At 28.9% G+C, this 24,557-nt stretch overlaps 1 protein-coding gene across 1 annotated transcript; it reads right to left on the reverse strand.

The window, feature by feature from the left end:
• Positions 1–1,037: 1,037 nt before the first annotated feature.
• LOC107447655 (UPAR/Ly6 domain-containing protein crok) lies at positions 1,038–23,885 on the reverse strand. Its single transcript, XM_043050195.3, has 3 exons — positions 23,714–23,885; positions 16,235–16,393; positions 1,038–6,872 (listed from the first exon to the last, which is right to left on the reverse strand). Exons 1-3 carry the CDS (start codon positions 23,772–23,774, stop codon positions 6,637–6,639), a joined length of 456 nt encoding a protein of 151 aa, XP_042906129.1. The 5' UTR covers positions 23,775–23,885; the 3' UTR covers positions 1,038–6,636.
• Positions 23,886–24,557: the final 672 nt, after the last annotated feature.

Below are 24,557 nucleotides of genomic sequence, written 5' to 3' on the forward strand. Positions count from 1 at the left end.
ACCCAGTCCTGCACCAAGGCACGCTTGAGTTTATGAATCGTTGGAGCGTCCCATACGTGTTCGATTAGATTAAGGTCAGGGAACACTGCAGACCACTCCAATAGTTGGAGGTATTCGTCCACCAACTGAGCCTTGAGTCGACGGGTGTTATCGTCCTTAAAGATGACATTGAATCCTTATGCTTCGTGGAAAAGTCTCGCAGAGGGGGCAAAGATATCGTCCCTGTGTGTACCGCTGACCTGTCAGAGTACCTCTATCGAACTTCTGAAGGACAGTAAGCACGTCTGCCATTATGCCTCCCCAGACCACCTCTGTGGTACTGTCCAACTATGTTAGAGGGCCGATATCGACTCCCGGTTTTCTCTTGATGAGAACGCGTCTCGAGTCACTGTATAGCGCGGCTTTCGGAAGAACTCCTCCAGCGTCATAGCGGTTACCATGGTTACGAAGGAAAGTCACTTCGAATAGGGGTGTGGGGTTGAATAGTTTTGTCTTGATCTTTGAAGCCTGAGTAAACCAATCGACATCTTCACTTCACCCCCATTAGAAATGCGCTCTCGCTTGTTACTATAGCAGCAGACAAAGTCGCACTATAACGACTGGCCATTCTAACGATGTACAAAGAATTATGCTAAGTTTCAAAACGTTCTTAAGCTACGAACTTAATGAAGTACCTCTACACAACGTGATCACAGCGCCACATCGCCTTACGACGTCATAAGCAGAGGTGACCGCGAAGACCTTATCTGCGTTACTTATTTTGTTCTTTTTTTCCACAACAAAAATTCGCTAAATTATTTTTGTCGGTGTAAAAAAATAGCACTTTTTTTGTTACATTAAAAGTTTTTGTGAATTTAAAAAACCAGTACGAACTTTAAAACTACGTAAACCAGTCAGGAATGAGGTTTAAACTTTTTTGGGTTTAGAGCAAAAACCATTCAACACATTGCAACATAATTAGGAATACACAAATAAATTTATTAATTCCAACAAAACGATAGAAAGAAAAACCAACAAACATTGAAATAATCAACCTATTTAAAGTGAATAAAATTTTATTTCATTCTTAAATACAAAATCTGTACAAAGTTCAGTACAAAAATACACTTCCAAACAACTTTCACCACAAACAACAAACAGTAGTAGTATGAAAGACAAATATGCATACAATTCCAACTCTTACGATAAAAAAAATTTTTTTTAAAGAATATAACTTCTTAACAAAGAAATCCTACACAAATCGTGAATTAATTATGGCCGATTTTATGATGGTTTTTTTTTACAGATATTTTGGTGATAAGTGAAAGAAAGGTAAAATTTTGAGAAATTTTGCTACAGGTGGCCGGTTGTAGCATTTTAACAGTGGCCATTTTTCAAAAAATTAGACGTTTTAAACGATTCAAGAAAATTTTTTATTTTGAAACATTTCTTGAAATATGGTAAAAATGATAAGGTACAATTCGAAAAGAAAAATAATTCTAAAAAACGAGCGTGAAATAAAGTCGTTTTCAGAATATTCTGAAACATTCATAACTTTATTAAAAAAAATAATATCAATATGCATGGCAATTGAATGCCGACGAGCAAACGATATTTATTCGTTGTTTGTTACATTTATTCATCCGGTGGCAACAGTTAATTTTGTTCTATAGTGTCGAGTTATTAAATAAAATTTTATCATTAAACAATATTCCTAAATTTGTAAAACCAAGCCTTCATTTATTAAGTTTAAAATTATGAATTAAAGACCATAAAAAACAAGAAAAAATAAAGGTATGCAAACATTACAGATGTCACGTCGAAGTTTTTATTTTTTTTCCACATAAGTTAAATCACGAAGGTATAACACGCAGGAATAGCTACAACTGTTAACTGATAGCATTGCTACGTTGCGATCATAATTATGTAGTATTTTTTATTTTATCTAGAATGAACAGTGTCATTAAATTATTAAAATCCGCGATTTCAGACACCTGTTTTGTTATTATATTAACAAATCTTAATCTGATTATAAAATAACCTGTTTTGTTATTTTATTAGCAAACATTATTCTAGATAAATAAGCATAAAATAACTAATAATAACGCGAATAAAATCGCACGCAACTGAGATATAAACTTTCAATGCTTGTAATTTACTAATAAATTTAAATCAGATCGAAAATGTGCATAAATATCCATAAAAAATATCAAAATTACAATGCACCATTATCCATGCATATAAATATATCAATGTATAATTGCATGTAATAGTAATAATAGTAAATAGTACGTTTGTATATTTTCTTTTAAAACAAGAAGCAATTCGAAACATAAGTATAAAATGCTTTTTGAAAAGCAAAAAAACAACAAAAATATACAGGAATATTTTGAGTTAGATTATGTTTATTCTTTGGTGCAATTATACTGCTAAAAATTGATAAAGTTTGCATTTTTGAAAAATATTATTCCATATAAAATAAAGAAATGCATTTACATATATATGAAAAAAATTTTAACTTTTTTAGATGCGATAATTCTTACAAATGTATGTTAAACTCATTCTTGATAAATATTCATAGAAATGCCAAATAAAAAAAAGCATTGATATATTAATATCGAATATTTTAAATCAATGTTTAAAGTTATAAATAAAAAATTATTAAAAAAAACTTAAAACATAAATATTCTGCAAATAATCATAAAAAATATATAGATAATTTTTTAATGCAGAGTAAATATAAACAGATCTAGGCACAATGCATAACATCGTAACAAACGCTTTGATTAGCGTAGAGATTTCGAAAGGACCTTTTCTATTAGCTTACAAATTTATAAAAAGCAAAATACACATTTATCACAATGATAATAGGCTAAAAAAATATGTACATATAATTTCTAATGCATTTTCAGAAAAAATAATAAAAAGCAGAATATCATAAATTCAGAGTCGCGAACCCAATTGTAAGACGTGCTTGCTAAAACTTTTTGCAATTTCTTAAACATATTATTATAACTTTGCAAAAGCCATTTTTTTTACTCCATATAACAGATAAAGATATGTTTTGAAGCATTTTTTTTCAATAATAAAAACTATTATTTTACTCGATTTGCACGCTGTCATTTCATCAAAGAGCCCCTATACAAGTTTCTCAGTTTTCACTCAATGAATCTACAGTTAAGTGTTAGAATTTAGCCAAGTAACTGATTTTTCAGTTTTGACTCAATGAATCGACAGTTAAGTGTTAGAATTTAGCCAAGTAACTGATTTTTCAGTTTTGACTCAATGAATCGACAGTTAAGTGTTAGAATTTAGCCAAGTAACTGATTTTTCAGTTTTGACTCAATGAATCGACAGTTAAGTGTTAGAATTTAGCAAAGTAACTGATTTTTTTTACTGTATTGTATTAATACTAGATTGCCCAAGGACTGTATATTGACTGAGTAATGAATATAAAATATAGTGTGAAACTGACAATTTCATATAGGGCTGATATCGGAAAATTACGGCCATTTTAATCCGTATTGAGCCAAGATTCGGGAATACTTGTCCAAGTTGGGCCCAAGTTATTTTGCTGCCTGAAATCTATGATAAAATCCATTTACTTTTTAAGTTGAAATGAATGCCATGGACTAATCGCAAACAAAAGACTCTTTTAAAGAGTTTTATGGTTTTCAATTAATGCTTAAGTTTAATCATCTTTGCTGCTTCTCACTGAATAAAAATGAAGAAATAGATCGGCGAAAAAAAACTATCACCCTCTTTAAGCACTTCTTTCAACGATTGAATTATTAGATAGTATGAAAAGACTACGAAGGCACATCAAAATTTGTTACGTTTTTGTAGTCTCAAATAGCCTAAAACATGGAATAAACATAGTACAGTCGAACCTCTATTTAACGAAGTCGCTAAATCCCGATAATAAGTTCGTTATATGGAAAATTCTTTAAATAGAAAAGAACCTTTTGAAATACTTAAACGACACAAAACAAGTTTTAAATTCATAAACACTGGACATCATTAAAATAGCAATCGATACACCTTTATCTTGTTAACTAATATCTACTATTTATTTTATAAATCTTAATCCTAAAAGAAATCTGCATGGAAAGCAATAATAGAGCAAAACATTATCCAGTGTTACACAATCATGCTGCATACATTTTCAACTAAAAAAAAACTAAATGCATAAAATTATAGCTGCATTTATTATAAAAATAATTTTAAACATACATTACCTCATGAGTTCTTAAGTTTAATGCCTACTGATAAAATCCGTTCATTTTGTCATTTATGTTTTTAAGTCATTTATGTCATTTAAGTTTTTCGTTTGAAATGCGAACTAAAAGAGAAAGTGATTTTACTGCTTTCTCTGAAAGTTAAGGGGGGCTTCGAAAATCAATTCAAGGTCATTTCCTCTATGAAATGCGTTAAGAAGTTTAAAATGTTCTGAAATATTTTGGGAAATAGGGAAAGTGGATTTCAAAGAAAAGTTCGTTCAATAGAAAATTCACTTCGCTATTTGGGAGTTATTGTACGCAGAAATTTCCAAAATGTTCTTGGTTCCTCGAAAAAAAATAGCGAAATAGAGAAATTCGCAAAATGGAAGTTCGTTATATAGAAGTCCGACTGTAGACGTATGCTTTGATTTTGAAAGGGGGAGATTGAAAGAATAACCAAAAGAGGGTGGGTGAATGGGTAAAAACAGGTAAAGAACTACTTGTATAAGATTTTCATGAAAGTAAAAATATGATTTTTTTTCCTTCTATTTTAACACAAAAAAATTGAGCATAAGTAAAAAAGACATTCACCGGATCGACAAGTGTTTCTCAGAATAAAAAATGAGATTCATTTTAAGAAAAAAAATGGAGAAAAAAGTACAATGAAAAAATTTGTCTTTCAGAAAGAACCATATAAAATATTACTATTATATATTAGTTAGTGATGGGTGAAATAAGTATTTTAATAATATCGCGATAGATCTCTAGGAAGTATCACGATTTTTCGATATTTTCCTAATATTAAAAATTCAGATGGATTAATATTTTCGCTAAAAAATCAAATTTATCATGACTCACGATAACATCGTGTCAATAACTATCGCTAACGATTATTCTCACAATGTGTGGTATTTGATATTCATAGTTGTTGATAAGAATCGCGATATTGCCATAGCCGATAATTATTGTATATCCGATACTTATTGCAATAGTGTTAAAACATCGGTATAGCGATGTCTAAAAACTATCGATATTTCACAATAGCATGAAAAACTATCGATATTTCACGATATCGATCATTTTCATAGTTAAAAAATTTCAATCGATACTTTTTCCCCCCTTGTATCTTTTCCTCCTTAACCTTTTTTATTTTATTTTATTTACATAGAATCGAATTTTCCGATTTACCCAAAATAGCCATACAAATAACTTTTCTGAGCGACAATCACGTAACATTTAACAAATCACAAACTATATTCTAAAGAAGAAAAAAAATATTGGTTCAACCTTGAACCGAAATATGGATATCTTAGGAATTATAATAGGACGGAAATTTGCGGAACAAAATAACAAAATCGAACCACAGTATCGTATTTAAAATCACGAGTAATTCATTAAAAACTTGAACGCATCATTGTTCTTCCCCTGAAACAGCAGAAAAAAAAGTAATTCGAATCAATAGAATCAGTTCACTTTGATGAATCGAATCAGTTGATTTTATCGAAATAAATTTAAATTATAATGAATATTTGTCTCCTAAAATTCAGCTATTTTTGATTCACAGTGATGCCATGTCATACATAGTTAATTTCTTCTAAAACCTAAGAGATTCTTACTCATTCATTATTAAGGACTCAAGATTTTCCATTAAAAGAAGTCTAGGAATTCAGATAAAAATAAATAAATATAAAAAAAATAAAGCATTTCTTTCGTAGTTTCTTAAAATTTACATAATTATTAATTCATAGTTAGAAGTCTTTATATAAATCAGCAACATATACAATTTTACAAAAGATATAAATAAGTATATTTATTTACTTGAAAGAATTCATTAATGAGAAAGAATAATGCATTTTTTTTTCTATCGACATTAATTGAACGAAAAATAGTGATAGGTACCTTTTTTTTTCGAATTATTTCCAATTTTGAATTTCCTTAAAGCATTTTATTCGAATCTCGTGATTCGCAATGAGTGATCCAAATTACTGGATTCGAAATGAGAACTGAATCAGTTGATTCGAATCACTGATCCGAATCACAGGATACGAATCGCTGAATTGAATCATTGATCAGAATCATTCGATTCGAAGAGTGATTCCGAAACACATGATTGGAATCGGCGACGTGAATCACTTCATAAGAATCAGTTATTCGAATCACCGAATCAAATCACTGATTCGAATCAGTACCCAACTCTATTTGGAACCCGCTGCTTTGGTGTCGTTGGTGACGTATGACTAACCCTGCTTATTAAGGTGTTTATTAGCAGTAAAGCAGGTTGGTCTCATTATGTTTTTCTGCTAATTAAGGGTAATGACAATTATGGTCAGGCACTCTTTAAAAGTTGTAAAAGATTAATATCTTCTATCAAAAAATTTTGATTATGGTTTGTCTCTTCCTTTTTTTTTAACGGTCCTAAAGATGAAGTTGGCGAGAATCAGCCAAACAGTCTGATCCTGAGCATGAGAAGAATGGGAAGGAGGAATGCAGCGAAGTATGAGAGATGGTGATTGGATGAGGCGGTGTTGCATCCGTCTTTACTGTTGCATGTGCAAGTCTCCATGAACACATTGTATGTCCCCGTTCTCATAGTGCAGTAGTTCTCATTACCAGTTCCTTCGCCTGGGGTACCAAGAAATGCACAGGAACGAATGAAACGCCAATTGCCATACACTGAAATAAATAAATAAAAAAAATTTTAATTTATGGAAATCAAACAAAATAGTTAGATACTTACAATACAATGCTAACCCACTAATGCTTCCGTGATTATTATTATTGAATATAATTATTATTATTGACATTAATTATTATTAGTCTGATTATTATTGTTATTATTATCAGTCTGATTATTATTGCTATTATTATTAGTCTGATTATTATTGTTATTATTATTAGTCTGATTATCATTGTTATTATAATCAGTCTGATTATTATTATTATTAGTCTGATTATTATTGGTATTCGTCCCGCAGTGGACTGATCGTTATGACACGGTTCCCAGCAGATCACCGAAGTCAAGCACCACTGGCCTGCGATCAGTGTGCGGGTGGGTGACCACTTGGATTAGCCTGCGTAGGGACCGAGTATGTGCGGTATGGGTCCTCGTTAAACTGTTCTACTGTAAAGTGCTCGACTTCGCGTGCTGGAAGTCGGGCTACCGAAGTGGGGGTGCCATCCCCTCTGCAGAGGATCAGAAATTGTGATGGCATGTCTTCGGATCATTCTCTGGGATGTTTCCCAGACCGTCACCTATAGCCCATTGAGCAGCTCTAGTGCGACGTAAATGCTCTACAACAACAACAATTATTATTATTATATATACAACAAGATTTAGTGACGTCATGTCTTTACAAAGAGATTTGTAGTAGAAATAAAATCTATATTATATAAAACGCTAATACGTATGTATCAATAAAACCGATGATATTTCTTTTCTCGCGTTGGCAACAGTTTTCAGTTTTAATTGATAGGATTCGGCGCGCAAGAGCACGCAGTGAGCATCATATGGCTAAACTATATTATATAAAACGCTAATACGTTTTAATTGATAGGATTCGGCTCGCAAGAGCACGCAGTGAGCATCATATGTCTAATCGGGTGAATTCTCACCGAATCATCAAAAAAATTCTCACAAAATTATCTTCATCGAAGCCGATGCTTTACATCCGGCGTTCAGTACTATTTCATATTGCTTTACAACACATGGTTTTAGCCCTCTGGTGGGAAAGACATTAAAACAAAATTTACAACAGTTACTTTTCTCAACAACTGAAATTTAGAATAGTGTGATTAAACAAAATATGTGAACTGTTTGCAATTTCAAATTAATATTGAAATGTACAGGTTTAGAATTTTCTACAGTGAAAAGTTTTCGGAACTTCAGTGTTCAAAAAAGTATACAAAAGCTAGACATTAAGAACGTATCCAGTGAGCGAGCAAAGCGAGCATCGGATTGCGAAGCAATCCGAAATGAACTGCGAAAGCAGTTTCGGGGGTTGGCGAGCGCCAGCGAGCAGGGGGCGAAGCCTCCTAGTAAGTACTATTTTAATTAAACATTGTCATTGTAGCAAAAAGCATTATGTAAAGTAACAGTTTATACAACCATTATCAAATATACTGATTACAACCAAATAAATAAAAAGTGTTAAAAAATATACAGATATGAGTTATTCTGGGCTATCCTGAGTTTGTATTTATTGTCAGAACGCATTTTCAAAAAAAATAAAAATTCATTCATTTGTTTATTTCAGTATTATTTTTTTGTAGGAAAAATTATTTTATTATTATTTGCTTTAAATCAATAATTGAATTCAGAATGGCAACTATATAAATCCCAATCTAATAGATGCATAAACTATGATTTTAATCAGGGGGACTGCCCATAAAAATCGCTTAATATTTTATTAAAATTCCAACAACCTCGTAGAACTCTGATAGTTCATATTGATTTGGCACACCTTCATAGTCATTCTGCAAAGATTAAAAAAGTGTCACCTAAAATAGATTTCTTGACTTCTACAGCGCTTTTCAAACAGTTTCTTATTACATACCTGAAGTTCGTTGAAATAACTGAAATTGTAATAACAAGCGCCACATATTTTCTTCTTTATCAATAAATGTACATTTTTAATTTAACAATCAGACAGTCCTTTACCCAATTATTAGACGCGCTATAAGATTCTATGTAAAATCTTAATTATCAGGTGATACTATATACAGCTTTATTAGGTGATACTCTATACAGCAGTTTGCACTTGTTTACGTTTGTGTATCAATGGGTTAAATGAGATGATATATAATATAAATTATTGGATACATGAGACGATATATTATATAAATATAGAATATTTATTATATCAGTTATTATATTAGAATATTATAAGAATTAGATCAAATTATTAGACGTACTCTAAGATTCTATGTAAAATCTTAATTACCAGGTGATACTATATACAGCTTTATTAGGTGATACTCTATACAGCAGTTTGCACTTGTTTACGTTTGTGTATCAATGGGTTAAATGAGATGATATATAATATAAATTATTGGATACATGAGACGATATATTATATAAATATAGAATATTTATTATATCAGTTATTATATTAGAATATTATAAGAATTAGATCAAATTATTAGACGTACTCTAAGATTCTATGTAAAATCTTAATTACCAGGTGATACTATATACAGCTTTATTAGGTGATACTCTATACAGCAGTTTGCACTTGTTTACGTTTGTGTATCAATGGGTTAAATGAGATGATATATAATATAAATTATTGGATACATGAGACGATATATTATATAAATATAGAATATTTATTATATCAGTTATTATATTAGAATATTATAAGAATTAGATCAAATTATTAGACGTACTCTAAGATTCTATGTAAAATCTTAATTACCAGGTGATACTATATACAGCTTTATTAGGTGATACTCTATACAGCAGTTTGCACTTGTTTACGTTTGTGTATCAATGGGTTAAATGAGATGATATATAATATAAATTATTGGATACATGAGACGATATATTATATAAATATAGAATATTTATTATATCAGTTATTATATTAGAATATTATAAGAATTAGATCAAATTATTAGACGTACTCTAAGATTCTATGTAAAATCTTAATTACCAGGTGATACTATATACAGCTTTATTAGGTGATACTCTATACAGCAGTTTGCACTTGTTTACGTTTGTGTATCAATGGGTTAAATGAGATGATATATAATATAAATTATTGGATACATGAGACGATATATTATATAAATATAGAATATTTATTATATCAGTTATTATATTAGAATATTATAAGAATTAGATCAAATTATTAGACGTACTCTAAGATTCTATGTAAAATCTTAATTACCAGGTGATACTATATACAGCTTTATTAGGTGATACTCTATACAGCAGTTTGCACTTGTTTACGTTTGTGTATCAATGGGTTAAATGAGATGATATATAATATAAATTATTGGATACATGAGACGATATATTATATAAATATAGAATATTTATTATATCAGTTATTATATTAGAATATTATAAGAATTAGATCAAATTATTAGACGTACTCTAAGATTCTATGTAAAATCTTAATTACCAGGTGATACTATATACAGCTTTATTAGGTGATACTCTATACAGCAGTTTGCACTTGTTTACGTTTGTGTATCAATGGGTTAAATGAGATGATATATAATATAAATTATTGGATACATGAGACGATATATTATATAAATATAGAATATTTATTATATCAGTTATTATATTAGAATATTATAAGAATTAGATCAAATTATTAGACGTACTCTAAGATTCTATGTAAAATCTTAATTACCAGGTGATACTATATACAGCTTTATTAGGTGATACTCTATACAGCAGTTTGCACTTGTTTACGTTTGTGTATCAATGGGTTAAATGAGATGATATATAATATAAATTATTGGATACATGAGACGATATATTATATAAATATAGAATATTTATTATATCAGTTATTATATTAGAATATTATAAGAATTAGATCAAATTATTAGACGTACTCTAAGATTCTATGTAAAATCTTAATTACCAGGTGATACTATATACAGCTTTATTAGGTGATACTCTATACAGCAGTTTGCACTTGTTTACGTTTGTGTATCAATGGGTTAAATGAGATGATATATAATATAAATTATTGGATACATGAGACGATATATTATATAAATATAGAATATTTATTATATCAGTTATTATATTAGAATATTATAAGAATTAGATCAAATTATTAGACGTACTCTAAGATTCTATGTAAAATCTTAATTACCAGGTGATACTATATACAGCTTTATTAGGTGATACTCTATACAGCAGTTTGCACTTGTTTACGTTTGTGTATCAATGGGTTAAATGAGATGATATATAATATAAATTATTGGATACATGAGACGATATATTATATAAATATAGAATATTTATTATATCAGTTATTATATTAGAATATTATAAGAATTAGATCAAATTATTAGACGTACTCTAAGATTCTATGTAAAATCTTAATTACCAGGTGATACTATATACAGCTTTATTAGGTGATACTCTATACAGCAGTTTGCACTTGTTTACGTTTGTGTATCAATGGGTTAAATGAGATGATATATAATATAAATTATTGGATACATGAGACGATATATTATATAAATATAGAATATTTATTATATCAGTTATTATATTAGAATATTATAAGAATTAGATCAAATTATTAGACGTACTCTAAGATTCTATGTAAAATCTTAATTACCAGGTGATACTATATACAGCTTTATTAGGTGATACTCTATACAGCAGTTTGCACTTGTTTACGTTTGTGTATCAATGGGTTAAATGAGATGATATATAATATAAATTATTGGATACATGAGACGATATATTATATAAATATAGAATATTTATTATATCAGTTATTATATTAGAATATTATAAGAATTAGATCAAATTATTAGACGTACTCTAAGATTCTATGTAAAATCTTAATTACCAGGTGATACTATATACAGCTTTATTAGGTGATACTCTATACAGCAGTTTGCACTTGTTTACGTTTGTGTATCAATGGGTTAAATGAGATGATATATAATATAAATTATTGGATACATGAGACGATATATTATATAAATATAGAATATTTATTATATCAGTTATTATATTAGAATATTATAAGAATTAGATCAAATTATTAGACGTACTCTAAGATTCTATGTAAAATCTTAATTACCAGGTGATACTATATACAGCTTTATTAGGTGATACTCTATACAGCAGTTTGCACTTGTTTACGTTTGTGTATCAATGGGTTAAATGAGATGATATATAATATAAATTATTGGATACATGAGACGATATATTATATAAATATAGAATATTTATTATATCAGTTATTATATTAGAATATTATAAGAATTAGATCAAATTATTAGACGTACTCTAAGATTCTATGTAAAATCTTAATTACCAGGTGATACTATATACAGCTTTATTAGGTGATACTCTATACAGCAGTTTGCACTTGTTTACGTTTGTGTATCAATGGGTTAAATGAGATGATATATAATATAAATTATTGGATACATGAGACGATATATTATATAAATATAGAATATTTATTATATCAGTTATTATATTAGAATATTATAAGAATTAGATCAAATTATTAGACGTACTCTAAGATTCTATGTAAAATCTTAATTACCAGGTGATACTATATACAGCTTTATTAGGTGATACTCTATACAGCAGTTTGCACTTGTTTACGTTTGTGTATCAATGGGTTAAATGAGATGATATATAATATAAATTATTGGATACATGAGACGATATATTATATAAATATAGAATATTTATTATATCAGTTATTATATTAGAATATTATAAGAATTAGATCAAATTATTAGACGTACTGTAAGATTCTATGTAAAATCTTAATTACCAGGTGATACTATATACAGCTTTATTAGGTGATACTCTATACAGCAGTTTGCACTTGTTTACGTTTGTGTATCAATGGGTTAAATGAGATGATATATAATATAAATTATTGGATACATGAGACGATATATTATATAAATATAGAATATTTATTATATCAGTTATTATATTAGAATATTATAAGAATTAGATCAAATTATTAGACGTACTCTAAGATTCTATGTAAAATCTTAATTACCAGGCGATTCTAATACAGCTTTATTGTTATTACGCGGTTTGCACTTTTTTACGTTCGTGTATCAATGGGTTAAAGACGATATATAATATAAATTAGACTATTGAATAAATTAGACGATATATTATATAAATATAGAATATTTATTGTATCAAGCATTATATATGAGTATATTATAATAATTCAGGGTGGCCACTCAAATCAGGTTTCAAATTTCCCTGATTTTCCAGGTAAAAATCCTAAAATTTCCTGGTCAATGTGCTTTTTTTCCCTCACAAAGTTCAGGATGGATACAAGAAAAATGTCAATATTATAAAGTATTTTATTTAAAATATTATTTTTTTAATGTTATTTTATCATCTTTGACTCATGGGATAGAGTGTCACCTTATGGGAATGAGGTGACCTGGAGAGGTTCTCTATTCTTTGAGAAACCATGGGAGTTTAACAGAGTTATAATGAACCAAATTTTGATGCAAGCGAAATATTGCTAAGTTGGTGGTATTTCAACTGTTTGGCAATAAATTTTCGTCTAGACGTGGGTTGGTAAAATTGGTAAAATAATTTTAATTAAGAAAATTAGTAAATAATTTAAATTAGTAAAATTAAGAAAAATCAAAGAAAAAATTTTCGCTTTTCTTTAAAAAATCCCTGATTTTTCCAGGTTTTTGTCCAAATTTCCCTGATTTTTCCAGGTTTTTTCCAGTATAAAAAACTTCCCTGATGATTCCAGGTTTTCCAGGTGGGTGGCCACCCTGTTATTATATCAAATCATTAGACACACCGTAGTGTTTGATAAAAGTTGTTAATTATTTTTTATGTAAGCTAAAAGCTAACTTATGTTTTCTGTTAAAACTCCCGAGTTGCCATGGCAACGTTTTTCATTCGTCTTTTTGTGGAACAAGAAATAATCGTCTGAAAAATTACTATGTAAATAAAATGTTATTCTTTTTTTCTTAAAGTTAGAGTCAGATTTATTATTTAGATTAGAAGTAGAGAACGACAGAATATTTTACATTCTGATAGAGTCTCGTAACAGTGTTTTAATAATGACATGTTTTGCACCAGTGTATAGGCAATACTTTTATATTTAAACATACATGTTATGGGTTTTCATTCGGGAGAATTTTTATATACTTCCTATTTGTATTTATTTTTGACCTATTGCATTAAAATGCTAATCCATTGATACGGGAGCAAAAGTTCTTTAATAATTTACCGAGTTTCGAATCCCAGCGGAAGCTGCTCCATTTAAATTCTGCTCTTAGTTCGCATAAAATAAAGTGCTGACATAAAATAACTTAAGTTGTATACGGGTTATAGGTTAGAATACCCTAGTCATCGGGCTAATAGTGGGAGGTTATCGTGGTTTTTTTTCTCCCTCCATATAACATTCCATGAAAAAAAAAAGAAAAAGTCTTCCACCGAGGCTAGTTTTTTCCAGATCCAATATCTTCCGGGTTGCAAGTCTACTAACATTGATCAACCTCAAAAAGTGCTAGTTATAAAATAAAATGTTCTTTAAAAAAAGGATACCTTTCTGTCTTATCTTTTCGACTGTTTAAATATACAGTCCCTGGAAAGATTATTAGACGCACTAGAGTATTCTTTGTAAAATCTTAACTATCAGGTGATACTCTATACAGCTTTAATGTTTTTATGTAACTGTTTGCACTTGTTTACGTTAGTGTATCAATGGGTTAAATGAGACACGATACAAAATATAAATTTGACGATAAGATAAATTAGACGATGCATTATATAAATATAGAATAATTATTATATCAAGCATTATATATGAGTATATTATAATAATGAGATCAAATGATTAGGCGCACTGCAGTTTTTTAATAATGACATGTTTTGCACGAATTTCTATGCAATACTTTTATATTTAAACGTACATGTAATGGGTTTTTAATCCGGGAGATTTGTTTATATACTTCCTATTTGTATTTATTATTAACGTATTGCATTACAATATCAACCAGGGGTCAGTCCGGGCATTTTGTGAAAGGTCCGGTTTTTGTGAAATTGTGAAAAAAGTGACTTACATTCTTTCAACCAGGGTCCTGCTTTTATGAACTTGTTCAAATAGGGTCCGGTTATTGCCAAAAAACTTTTTCAAGGAGTTTTTAAATTGTAAAGACATACAAGATTATGCTCTGCACTGTAAAATTATAATTAAAAAAAATTTTTTTTCAAAAATAAACAGCAATTGCTGCTTCTAAATTAGAGATGCAACACACAAATATTTGGTATTTAGCCAATACTGCTTGAACGCAGAATATTCATTTCGGACGAATAAAGAAAGAATCGTCTGCCGAAGACAAAACTTAATTCGTTTACATCCATTCTTCTTGTTTTCTGCCCTGGGAAAAATTTATTCAATTAACAAAACGATAATGAAGATAAACAAATTTGTGAAGGGTCCGAATAAAAGATAAAATTATTTTCTGAAGGGTCCGTTTTTAAGTTAAAATATTTTGTGAAGGGTCCGTTTTTAAGTTAAAATATTTTCTAAAGGGTCCGTTTTTAAGTTAAAATATTTTCTGAAGGGTCCGTTTTTAAGTTAAAATATTTTCTGAAAGGTCCGTTTTTAAGTTAAAATATTTTGTAAGGGTCCGTTTTTAAGTTAAAATATTTTGTGAAGAGTCTGTTAACGCAGTGTTCCCCAACCTTTTTATCACCGCGGACCTGTCAACGTTTGATAATTTTATCACGGCCCACTGGCGGGGGCGTTGATTGTTTATATTTTAGATAATTCTGATTTATTAATTTTAGTTTAAGTGTATTTAAACATGCCTTCAAAATAAAATACAGTCACACCAAAAAATAAACATAAAGTGATTTAACATTTTAACTTACTAGAACGTTAAATCACTTAGTCACGATCGAGAGAGAAGACGAAGTTCTTCATTAGTTTCAATTTCACGCCGCACTTTCGTGATTTACTTATGATATTTACATTTAGGATGATTGATTTTTATTTTAATTAAAACTAAATGAAAGAGAAAATAGTTGCTGTGGTTTCCTTCTTTTTTACTTTTTAAAACATTAAAAAATTAATGGAACTCAAATATTTTTAATTCAGGGTATAAACCTAGGAATTTAAATTCAATTTCAATGTAATGGGTGGCCCGGTACCACTTGATCCACGGACCGGGGGTTGGGGTAACGGACCCAAATTTCCTCCTAACCACTAAAGCTGTATAGAGTATCATCTGATAACTAGGATTTTACATAGAATTTTATAGTGCGTCTATTAACTGTAATAATATAAAGTATTTTTTAAAAAAAAGGATACCTTTCTGTCTTATCTTTCTGCACATGGATGCTTTAACATTTGGATAATGATCGAGCTTTACAGTATCACAGTCGAATATAGGAATGGTTGTGTTATCGAAAGGATCCACACACCTGGGATCAGAATCTGAGCGACACACCCAACATTTGATTCCCTCACCTGAAAAGAAGAAATCATACATTTCAATGAAATTAACAATTTTATTTTCACTTTTAAACCATTTTTCTATGACTTTTTTCTGCCGAAATTTTGGGATGTTTCGCTTTAGTTTCATGAAGGGTTTGCCACAGAAAAAAAAATTAACAAAATAGTTGCTTTTAGTAGCCTAAAACATGAAGATTTTATTCAAAAACTAGGAAAATAGCTCCCTAAATACGAACAAAAATTCAACAAAAATATGACTAAAATTTTGTTAATGACTTAATTGAATGAATTATAATGAATTAATACCATGATCCATTCAGTCAAGTTGGTGGAAATTATGATAAACGTAAAACGTTCTCCATTGATGATAAAATGGACATAATCAGAAAAATTGAAAATGGATGCAATCAAGTTGATATTTGCAGGGAATATAAACTATCCAAATCTGTAGTTTGTAACAAATGGAAAAATAGGCAATTAGTTATTTCTGCTCATGAAAAAAATTTCGATAGCAGAAAAAAGTTGAGAAAAGCAGATCACAAGGATGTTGGAGAAGCATTACTGAAGTGGTTCACCATTCGAAGAAGCCGCAATCTTCCAGTATCTGGACAAATGCCCATGAATTTGCTAAGCGATTTTATGAGGCAACTTTTATGTGCTCGGATGGCAGATTGGACAGGTTTAAATAGCGGAATAACAGAAATTCAGGAAAAATTATCTGAGAGTCAGGAAGTGTTTTCATATCTGATTTTGAGGATTGCTCATCACCTAAAAAATACAAATTTTTTTTTTGCACGCAAGAGGAAGAGTAATGAAAAATAACTTATCTTTTACTACTACATAATATTTTTAAGTCATTTATTTGAATGATGTGTAATAAAAGGGAGGAGTTTGGGAATCATTAGTTAAATTGCATGCGTAACGGATATAGTGAACCCCCGGTTATAGTGAACCAAAATGTCGGTCCCCTGAAGGTTCACTATAGCGGGGTTTGACTGTATGTATATATATATATATATATATATATATATATATATATATATATATATATATACATATTCGTCGACTATGTAGCCAAATTAATATTTCTAAAGATATCTGATATGACGTGTTTATTTTGTTTAAGTGATTCGTTTAAAATGTTTTTCTATAATAGTAAATAATTTAAAATCAACGGTAATAAGAAAAATTAGTTATATATTCAAAGGTACTTGAAATGCACTTCAAGAAGAAGATCATGGATACCCACACCCATCATGACGTGTTAAAGTTGAGCTAAGTTTCTCCACCTAAGTTAGAAATGTTAGTATTTGAAGTTAATTAAATACAGCGGCGTAAAGCAGATCAAATTTGTTGAAATATAATTCCTTCTCGTCTTTTACGATTCATCATTTGCTAAAGTATTTTATTGTAACCATGATAACATTTTTGTTTTGTGTACCTGGCTGCATAATTAGTTTGTTTATGTTGGCTTCGTGCCTGACTTGGTGTTAAATAAAAAATATACAGAGAAATAATTTAAATCTCTGTGAAAGAATTTAAAATGTGCCACTTAGAAGGATTGATACTTGACGGGCTGGGCTTACTCGAAATAGAATGGATTGAACAGCTACTAACGGAAACAAATGCCAAGCATCAACAACCAATCAGTATCGAGATACCCACACTATATCCTTTTAATGGTACTGATTTGTTTAGGAGAAACTTAAAAAATAGCCATTCTATTCTTGATATCATCGTTTTTTAATTAATTTAGGTCATAAATGCAAATTGAAATAAGGGTAATAAGCCATTAGTACAAAAAGCCAAAATTCATAGAGTAAAAGTGCTTATTTCTTAAGAAGAACCCTAAAAATTTTGCCATTTTATTATTGGCGACAATGATATTTAAAAAGACTTGATAATAACTATTTTATTTGATAACCGATATTGAAAAAGTGACCCAATTTTGAGTTTACGTCTACCAATGTTGATACCAATCTAGAAGGCAAGCAAACCTCATTAAGCATATACGTTTCACAAAGAGCAAAACCACAAAAACATTTCACGGTTAGCCTGACGGCAAAGGGACTCTAACCCATGATTCGTCTACCACTGAGGATATTTTATGTCAGCACTGTGGTCGGTGCGAACCGGTTGCGGAATTCAAATCCCAGTCGTAGCTGGAATTCGAACCGGGTAACCTCATTGAAAAGCGAACGCTCTCTCCTCTAAGCCACCACGAGTCTGAATGAGTAGTCCCGCAGTGGACTGATCGTTAAGACACGGTTCCCAGCAGATCACCGAAGTCAAGCGTCACTGGATGAGGTCAGTGTGCGGGTGGATGACCACTTGGATTAGTCTGCGTAGGGACCGAGGGTGTGGGATATGGGTCCTCGTTAAACTGTTCTACCGTAAAGTGCTCGACTTCGTGTGCAGGTCGTCAGACTACCGAAGCGGGGGTGCCATCCCCTTTGCAGAGGATCAAAATTGTGATGGCATGTCTTCGGATTATCCTCAGGAATGTTTCCCAGACCGTCGCCAAAAGCCCATTGCGCAAATCTAGTGCGACTTAAATGAACTACAACAACAACAACTGATAATCTGTAATTAAAATTGTAAACAAAGTTTATTTAAAATTTATTTATTTCAATTCAAACATACTATGTATTTATATTGAAACTAAAACTATAGATTTAATTAATAATTAAGATAGTTTAAAATAAAAATGAATTTACGGTAGTTAGTGTGAATGTTACAAAATATTGAAGAATTACAACACAATATTCTCCGTATTAACATTAACATTTCGAAGAATTAAAACACGATAATAAAAAATAGCTTCCCTAATATTATTTTATAAATAATAAATAAACAATTATAAACAAAGTCTATTTAAAATTTATTTATTTCAATTCAAACATACTATGTATTTATATTGAAACTAAAACTATGGATTAAATTAATGATTAAAATAGTTTAAAATAAAAATGAATTTACGGTTGTTAGTGTGAGTGTTACAGAATATTGAAGAATTACAACACAATATTCTCCGTATTAACATTAACATTTCGAAGAATTAAATACAATAAAAAATAATAAAAAGTAACTTCCCTAATATTATTTTATTAATAATTCATGAACAATTATAGACAAAGTTTATTTATATTTTAATTATTTCAGATGAAGCATACTATTAATATTGAAACTAAAACTATAGACTTAATTAATAATTCTGATAGTTTAAAATAAAAAGGAATTAATGGTAGTTTCCCTCTATCCTTAAGAGTATAGAAGTTGCAACATGCTCCAATTGTATTATGCATGTCTCTTTTAGTCAGGGTTCGTGATTTTTTTGATTTTTTTTCAAAAAATCATAAAAATTAGATTTTTTTGATTTAAATCTGATTTTTTTTATTTAAATCAGATTTTTTTTTTATTCAAATACACTGTAAGAACTTTATTTCATGAATGAAAAAACTGCATAAATGTTTAATCAAAATTAAATTAATATTAAAACAAGAATATTTTAGAAGCTCTAACTACATAAAACAATATTTCATTATAACACATAGCTTTGAATGCATAACCATTTTGAAACAAATGCATAATTGAAATTTAAAGAATTCTTTAATTTTTAATACAAAGTTTCAATTACAAAACCATAATTTTAATTTAAAATTGTGATTTCTTTTTTTTTCTTTTGATTTTTAAAATTACAAAATAAATGTAACAGATTGTGTTTATTAATGTAGTCATTCATAAAAAAAAAAATAATCTATATATTTTTATATTAAAATATTCATTTTTAATCTTATACCAAAATAGATAAGTTAAGCTAAAAATAAATTTTAAAAATTCTATGTACTCATTGAATTTTTTTCCCACAAAATTTCTTTATAGAAAATCTGATAATGTCAAAGATACTGTAAACATAATATAAAAAAAAACTCCAATGTTTACTTTAATCTCTACTTTCAATCTCAAGAATCAAAAGATTTTTAAAAATATAAATTCAAATGTTTTGGAATTTAACACATACCAAGAAAGAAAGTAATTTTGTTAGCTAAAATTAATTGATGCAGCAATCTATTTAAAATTCATTTTAAAACTTAGAAAAGAAATAATAAAAGTATCAATAATTTAAAACACTGTTTTTTTTAACTTTTTAACTCAATATATATCAGGGTTGGCAAGTTTTTGACACATGACGGTTTTTACCGGTTTATACCATGGTTTTTACCATCATGTCAAAAACCCCTCTGTCAAAAACTGTCAAAAACCCATAGTTTGAGTAAAACTGTATTTTTATTTGAGTTTAACTTCTTATCATTTAAAATTAATTTATTTTTGGGCAATAAAATTAGAAAAAAAGTTGTTAAAAGATATTTAAGAACAGGTTCTTGCATTTTCCCAACATGATTATATCAAAACATACTATTTGAAGTAAAATATTAGGATACTAAACAAAATTTTCAACATTTCCAAGCATCATTTTGTTTGTCATATTACATTACTGAAGAATGTCAAGTCATTCTTGACTTAGAGTTTGTTAGTAGTTACAAGTTTTGAAAGTTTTGTTTAGCTTATTTCTAATATTTAAGAAATGCCAAATTTTAAATTCTTCTTTTTAGTTCTTGAATTTATTAATAGTTCCAAGCTTTTTTGTTTGTTTGTTTATTTCTAACAATTAAGAAATGCAAATTTTTGAATCCTTTGCAAATCAAGCTATAATGATAAAAGCAAGTATCACTATTTTCAATAAGTATATTACAATATTTCTGCATGAATGTATATCCTTCTCTAAGAATGCATGTATATAGTTGCAAAATCAATAGCAATCATTTAGAACATTCATTTATAAAGGCAATTATGTGAAAATAATATATTGTCCGCTATATGCCATAAGTTAAAGAAAACAGTAGGTTTTTGACAGTTTTTACCGGTAAAAATACGGTTTTTACCACTGTCATGTCAAAAACCAGTTCTTGACGGCAAAAACCCAACCCTGAATATATATAGTATATAAAAAATCAGTTGATTTAAATCAATGATTTTTTTAATCATTTGATTTAAATAAAGCAGATTTAAATCAACAAACCCTGCTTTTAATTAAACGGATAATTTCAATTGTTTCAATTAAAAGGGAATTATGCTGTAATAAATAAAATGAAATTCTCCTGGAATGATAAGTAAATTAAACACTAGACTAACAATATTTTGCAGAAAATAAACATAAAACTATTCATTCATTTGTTTATTATTCAGAGTTCTCCCTACAGGTGCCTCACACTCTGAGTTTTCATATCCCACTGTTAAAATTTATCAAAATATGGTATCTGCTACACTTTAGATTTTCAAATTCATGACTTTCCATCACTCATTCCAAGAATTTTTCATGACTTAACGTTAACAAGTTACTATTTTCTCCGAAAAAAACACAACAATCAATTTAAAAAAGCATTATACAGTGAAACCTGATGAAATGTGATTTTTCTGTTCTCATTTTTCGGAATAAAAAAAAATGGATAAAATAAAAAATAAATAATAACAAAATTTCTGAAGTTAAAAAGATAATTCGTTCTATAAATGATTTTTTTTCTTTCATTTTCCGAAAGAGCACCCTAATTTTTAACGAACACGATAAAAACATTTTATATTTTAATAAAATATGACTGTGAATGGGGATTTTGTTACAAATTCAGATATTCGGAACTACATGAAATTGGGGGGGGAGGTAAATTCCATTTTAAAAATTAGACTTTTCATCGACCTAAATCCGTGACTTTCCATGATTTTTTTTTAAATAATAGTTGAAATCGCATTGATTTGTTTAATACCGGAATTCATAACTTTCCATGATTTTTCACGACTTTTCAGGTGCGCAGATACCCTGTACGTAATATTATTTAATAACTTAATTTAATCCGATAATTTTTAGATTTACCCTCTTATGCTATTTTATGTGTATATTTCACAAAATAATTCTCATTCATTATCAAAATAACAGAGAAATTCGAAGCTTTTGAAAAATAATTAAAGGCAAGCTGAAAGACAATCTCCTTGTATATATTTTTTCAAAAAAAAGTAAGCTGACTAATGGGTGAACATCTTTAAAGCTTTTTCTATAATTTAAACTGAAAATTACGAGAAAATAAACATTTAAAAGTGCATTTTTAAGTAAAAGGTATTTATTTAGGAAAAACTAATGGTAAAATTTAAAACCACTAAAAAAGTCATTCAATCCCTTCCCCCGTATAAAAATTGTGAGTATCTCTGGGGACCAAATATCATGCGAATTTTAACTATATAACTAGACTACAAAAGGGAAATCTTACTGAAATGAATGAATCAAATTACAAATTGGAGCTAAATAATTATTAGTCACTAAATAAAGTGGACTTATAATTAAAACAGTTGGTTAAGAAAACAACTAAGAAAATAAAGTAAAAAGGCAGGGTTTTTAAGGGATGACGGCTTATTTTTACAAAAAGGCAAAGAGGGCGCATTTAAAGGGTTCAAGGGCAAGCGGGGCGGACAGCCCTTCTAAAAACCTTTAGGGAAAATATTGTATTATTAAAACATTTCTAGAAAGTAACTCAGTTGAAATATTCCTTAAAACATCAAAAAATATTCATTTGTGAATTATTTATAATCTTAAAAATTATAAAGTTATATTGTAACTTTCATCATCGATGATTTGAGGCAAAAATTCTTTTTTTTCTTCTTTTTTGTTGTTGTTAACGATTTTTGAATTACAGGTCATTTCAATTAAATTTAATTTGGACATTTATTTCTAATGAAAACGTAAACATTATTTTCGTATGTTTATTCGTGATGAGTCTTTTGATTGAAAACAACAAAAGAATTTGTAATTATAAAAGGAATTTTAATTATTTGCTTAAAAATCTTTGAATGACACGTTGTTAAATTTAAATAAATATGGGCATCATTGTTACACAAGTTATTGAAAGTAAAAACATTGTTACTTAATTTTTGTCATAAGCCTTCATTTTCTAAATCAGAAGGGGGTCTATTTTTTTTTTAGTTATTTTTTTTTAGTGAGGGCTTCGAATGTAAATGTAAACAAACCACACCCATGCAACTTGAGACAAATTCGAACAATTTTGGTAGAGTTCTTAAATAAAATATTTTTAAAAAGGCCTAAATTTTAACGACAGAAAATATATATAAAACTTTGCTTGAGGTATTTCATCCCTAACAGTCTGGGTGCGCCGCGCAGGTAAGGTAAAAAAACGCTCACCTGTTCGAATCGAACAGACGCCATTGTAAAGGGAGGGAACTGCCGGTGAAAAAAATTTCGAACATTTAGTTATTAGTAAATAAAAATCTTACCGTTTTTGATTAGAAAGATCACACCTAAGGCTGTTATTACAAATAATATCCCAGCCTTCATTGTTAATTCTTATTAGCTAGGCCGTTAGCATCGAACTTCATAAATCCGTTACCATAGCAATCAGAAACGAAGCGATCATGTCTACTCTATGAAATTGCGTCACCTATTAAGGGACCGTTTAGGAAGTGCTTAACATCTTTTTTAGGTCAACGTTTTTGCGAAGTGCTTCAACGCTAGTTAAGCTTATTTAAGTTCTTCAACAATATTTACGGTAGAAACAAAAAAAAAAGAATTTATTTTTTCTTTTCTAAAAAGTGATTAGTAATTGATAGGAATAAATAAGTGTCTGAATTTTTTCCAAAATTAAAAAAAAAATTCATTTTTTATATTTTTATTGATTTACTCAATTAAAAAAAAAAAGCAGTAACAGTCACATATTACAAATGAAAATTCAAGTAATTAAATACCTTTTTTTCAAATGTGGTTTTCTTCTTTCTTTAGTTTTGCTCCAGACATTGTTTCTAGCACTGCTTAATATTTCAGCTTTAGAACATAGTTTCAACATTTTTTACTTTGAGTTTATTTCGTATAGCAACAGCGAAAAATGGTGAGGCAACGAAATTTAATTTCATTGGATCAAATGGAAATCTAGTCATCTATAAAAGCTTATATAAGACTATATTTTCAAGTTCGCGATGATCCCCTTATTTTGAGGGTCGCAAATCTAACTCCGTCGAAAAAAATGCTTGTTTATTAGAAAGAAGGAAAAAAAGAGTACGTTAATGCGTTAACACAGATTTACGTACCATATTTAAGATTAGGTTATTTCACTCGATTAAAATC

Source organism: Parasteatoda tepidariorum, chromosome 9, assembly GCF_982258835.1.
Source record: "Parasteatoda tepidariorum strain Cologne lab strain chromosome 9, Ptep-v5.0, whole genome shotgun sequence".
Classification (NCBI taxonomy): domain Eukaryota; kingdom Metazoa; phylum Arthropoda; class Arachnida; order Araneae; family Theridiidae; genus Parasteatoda; species Parasteatoda tepidariorum.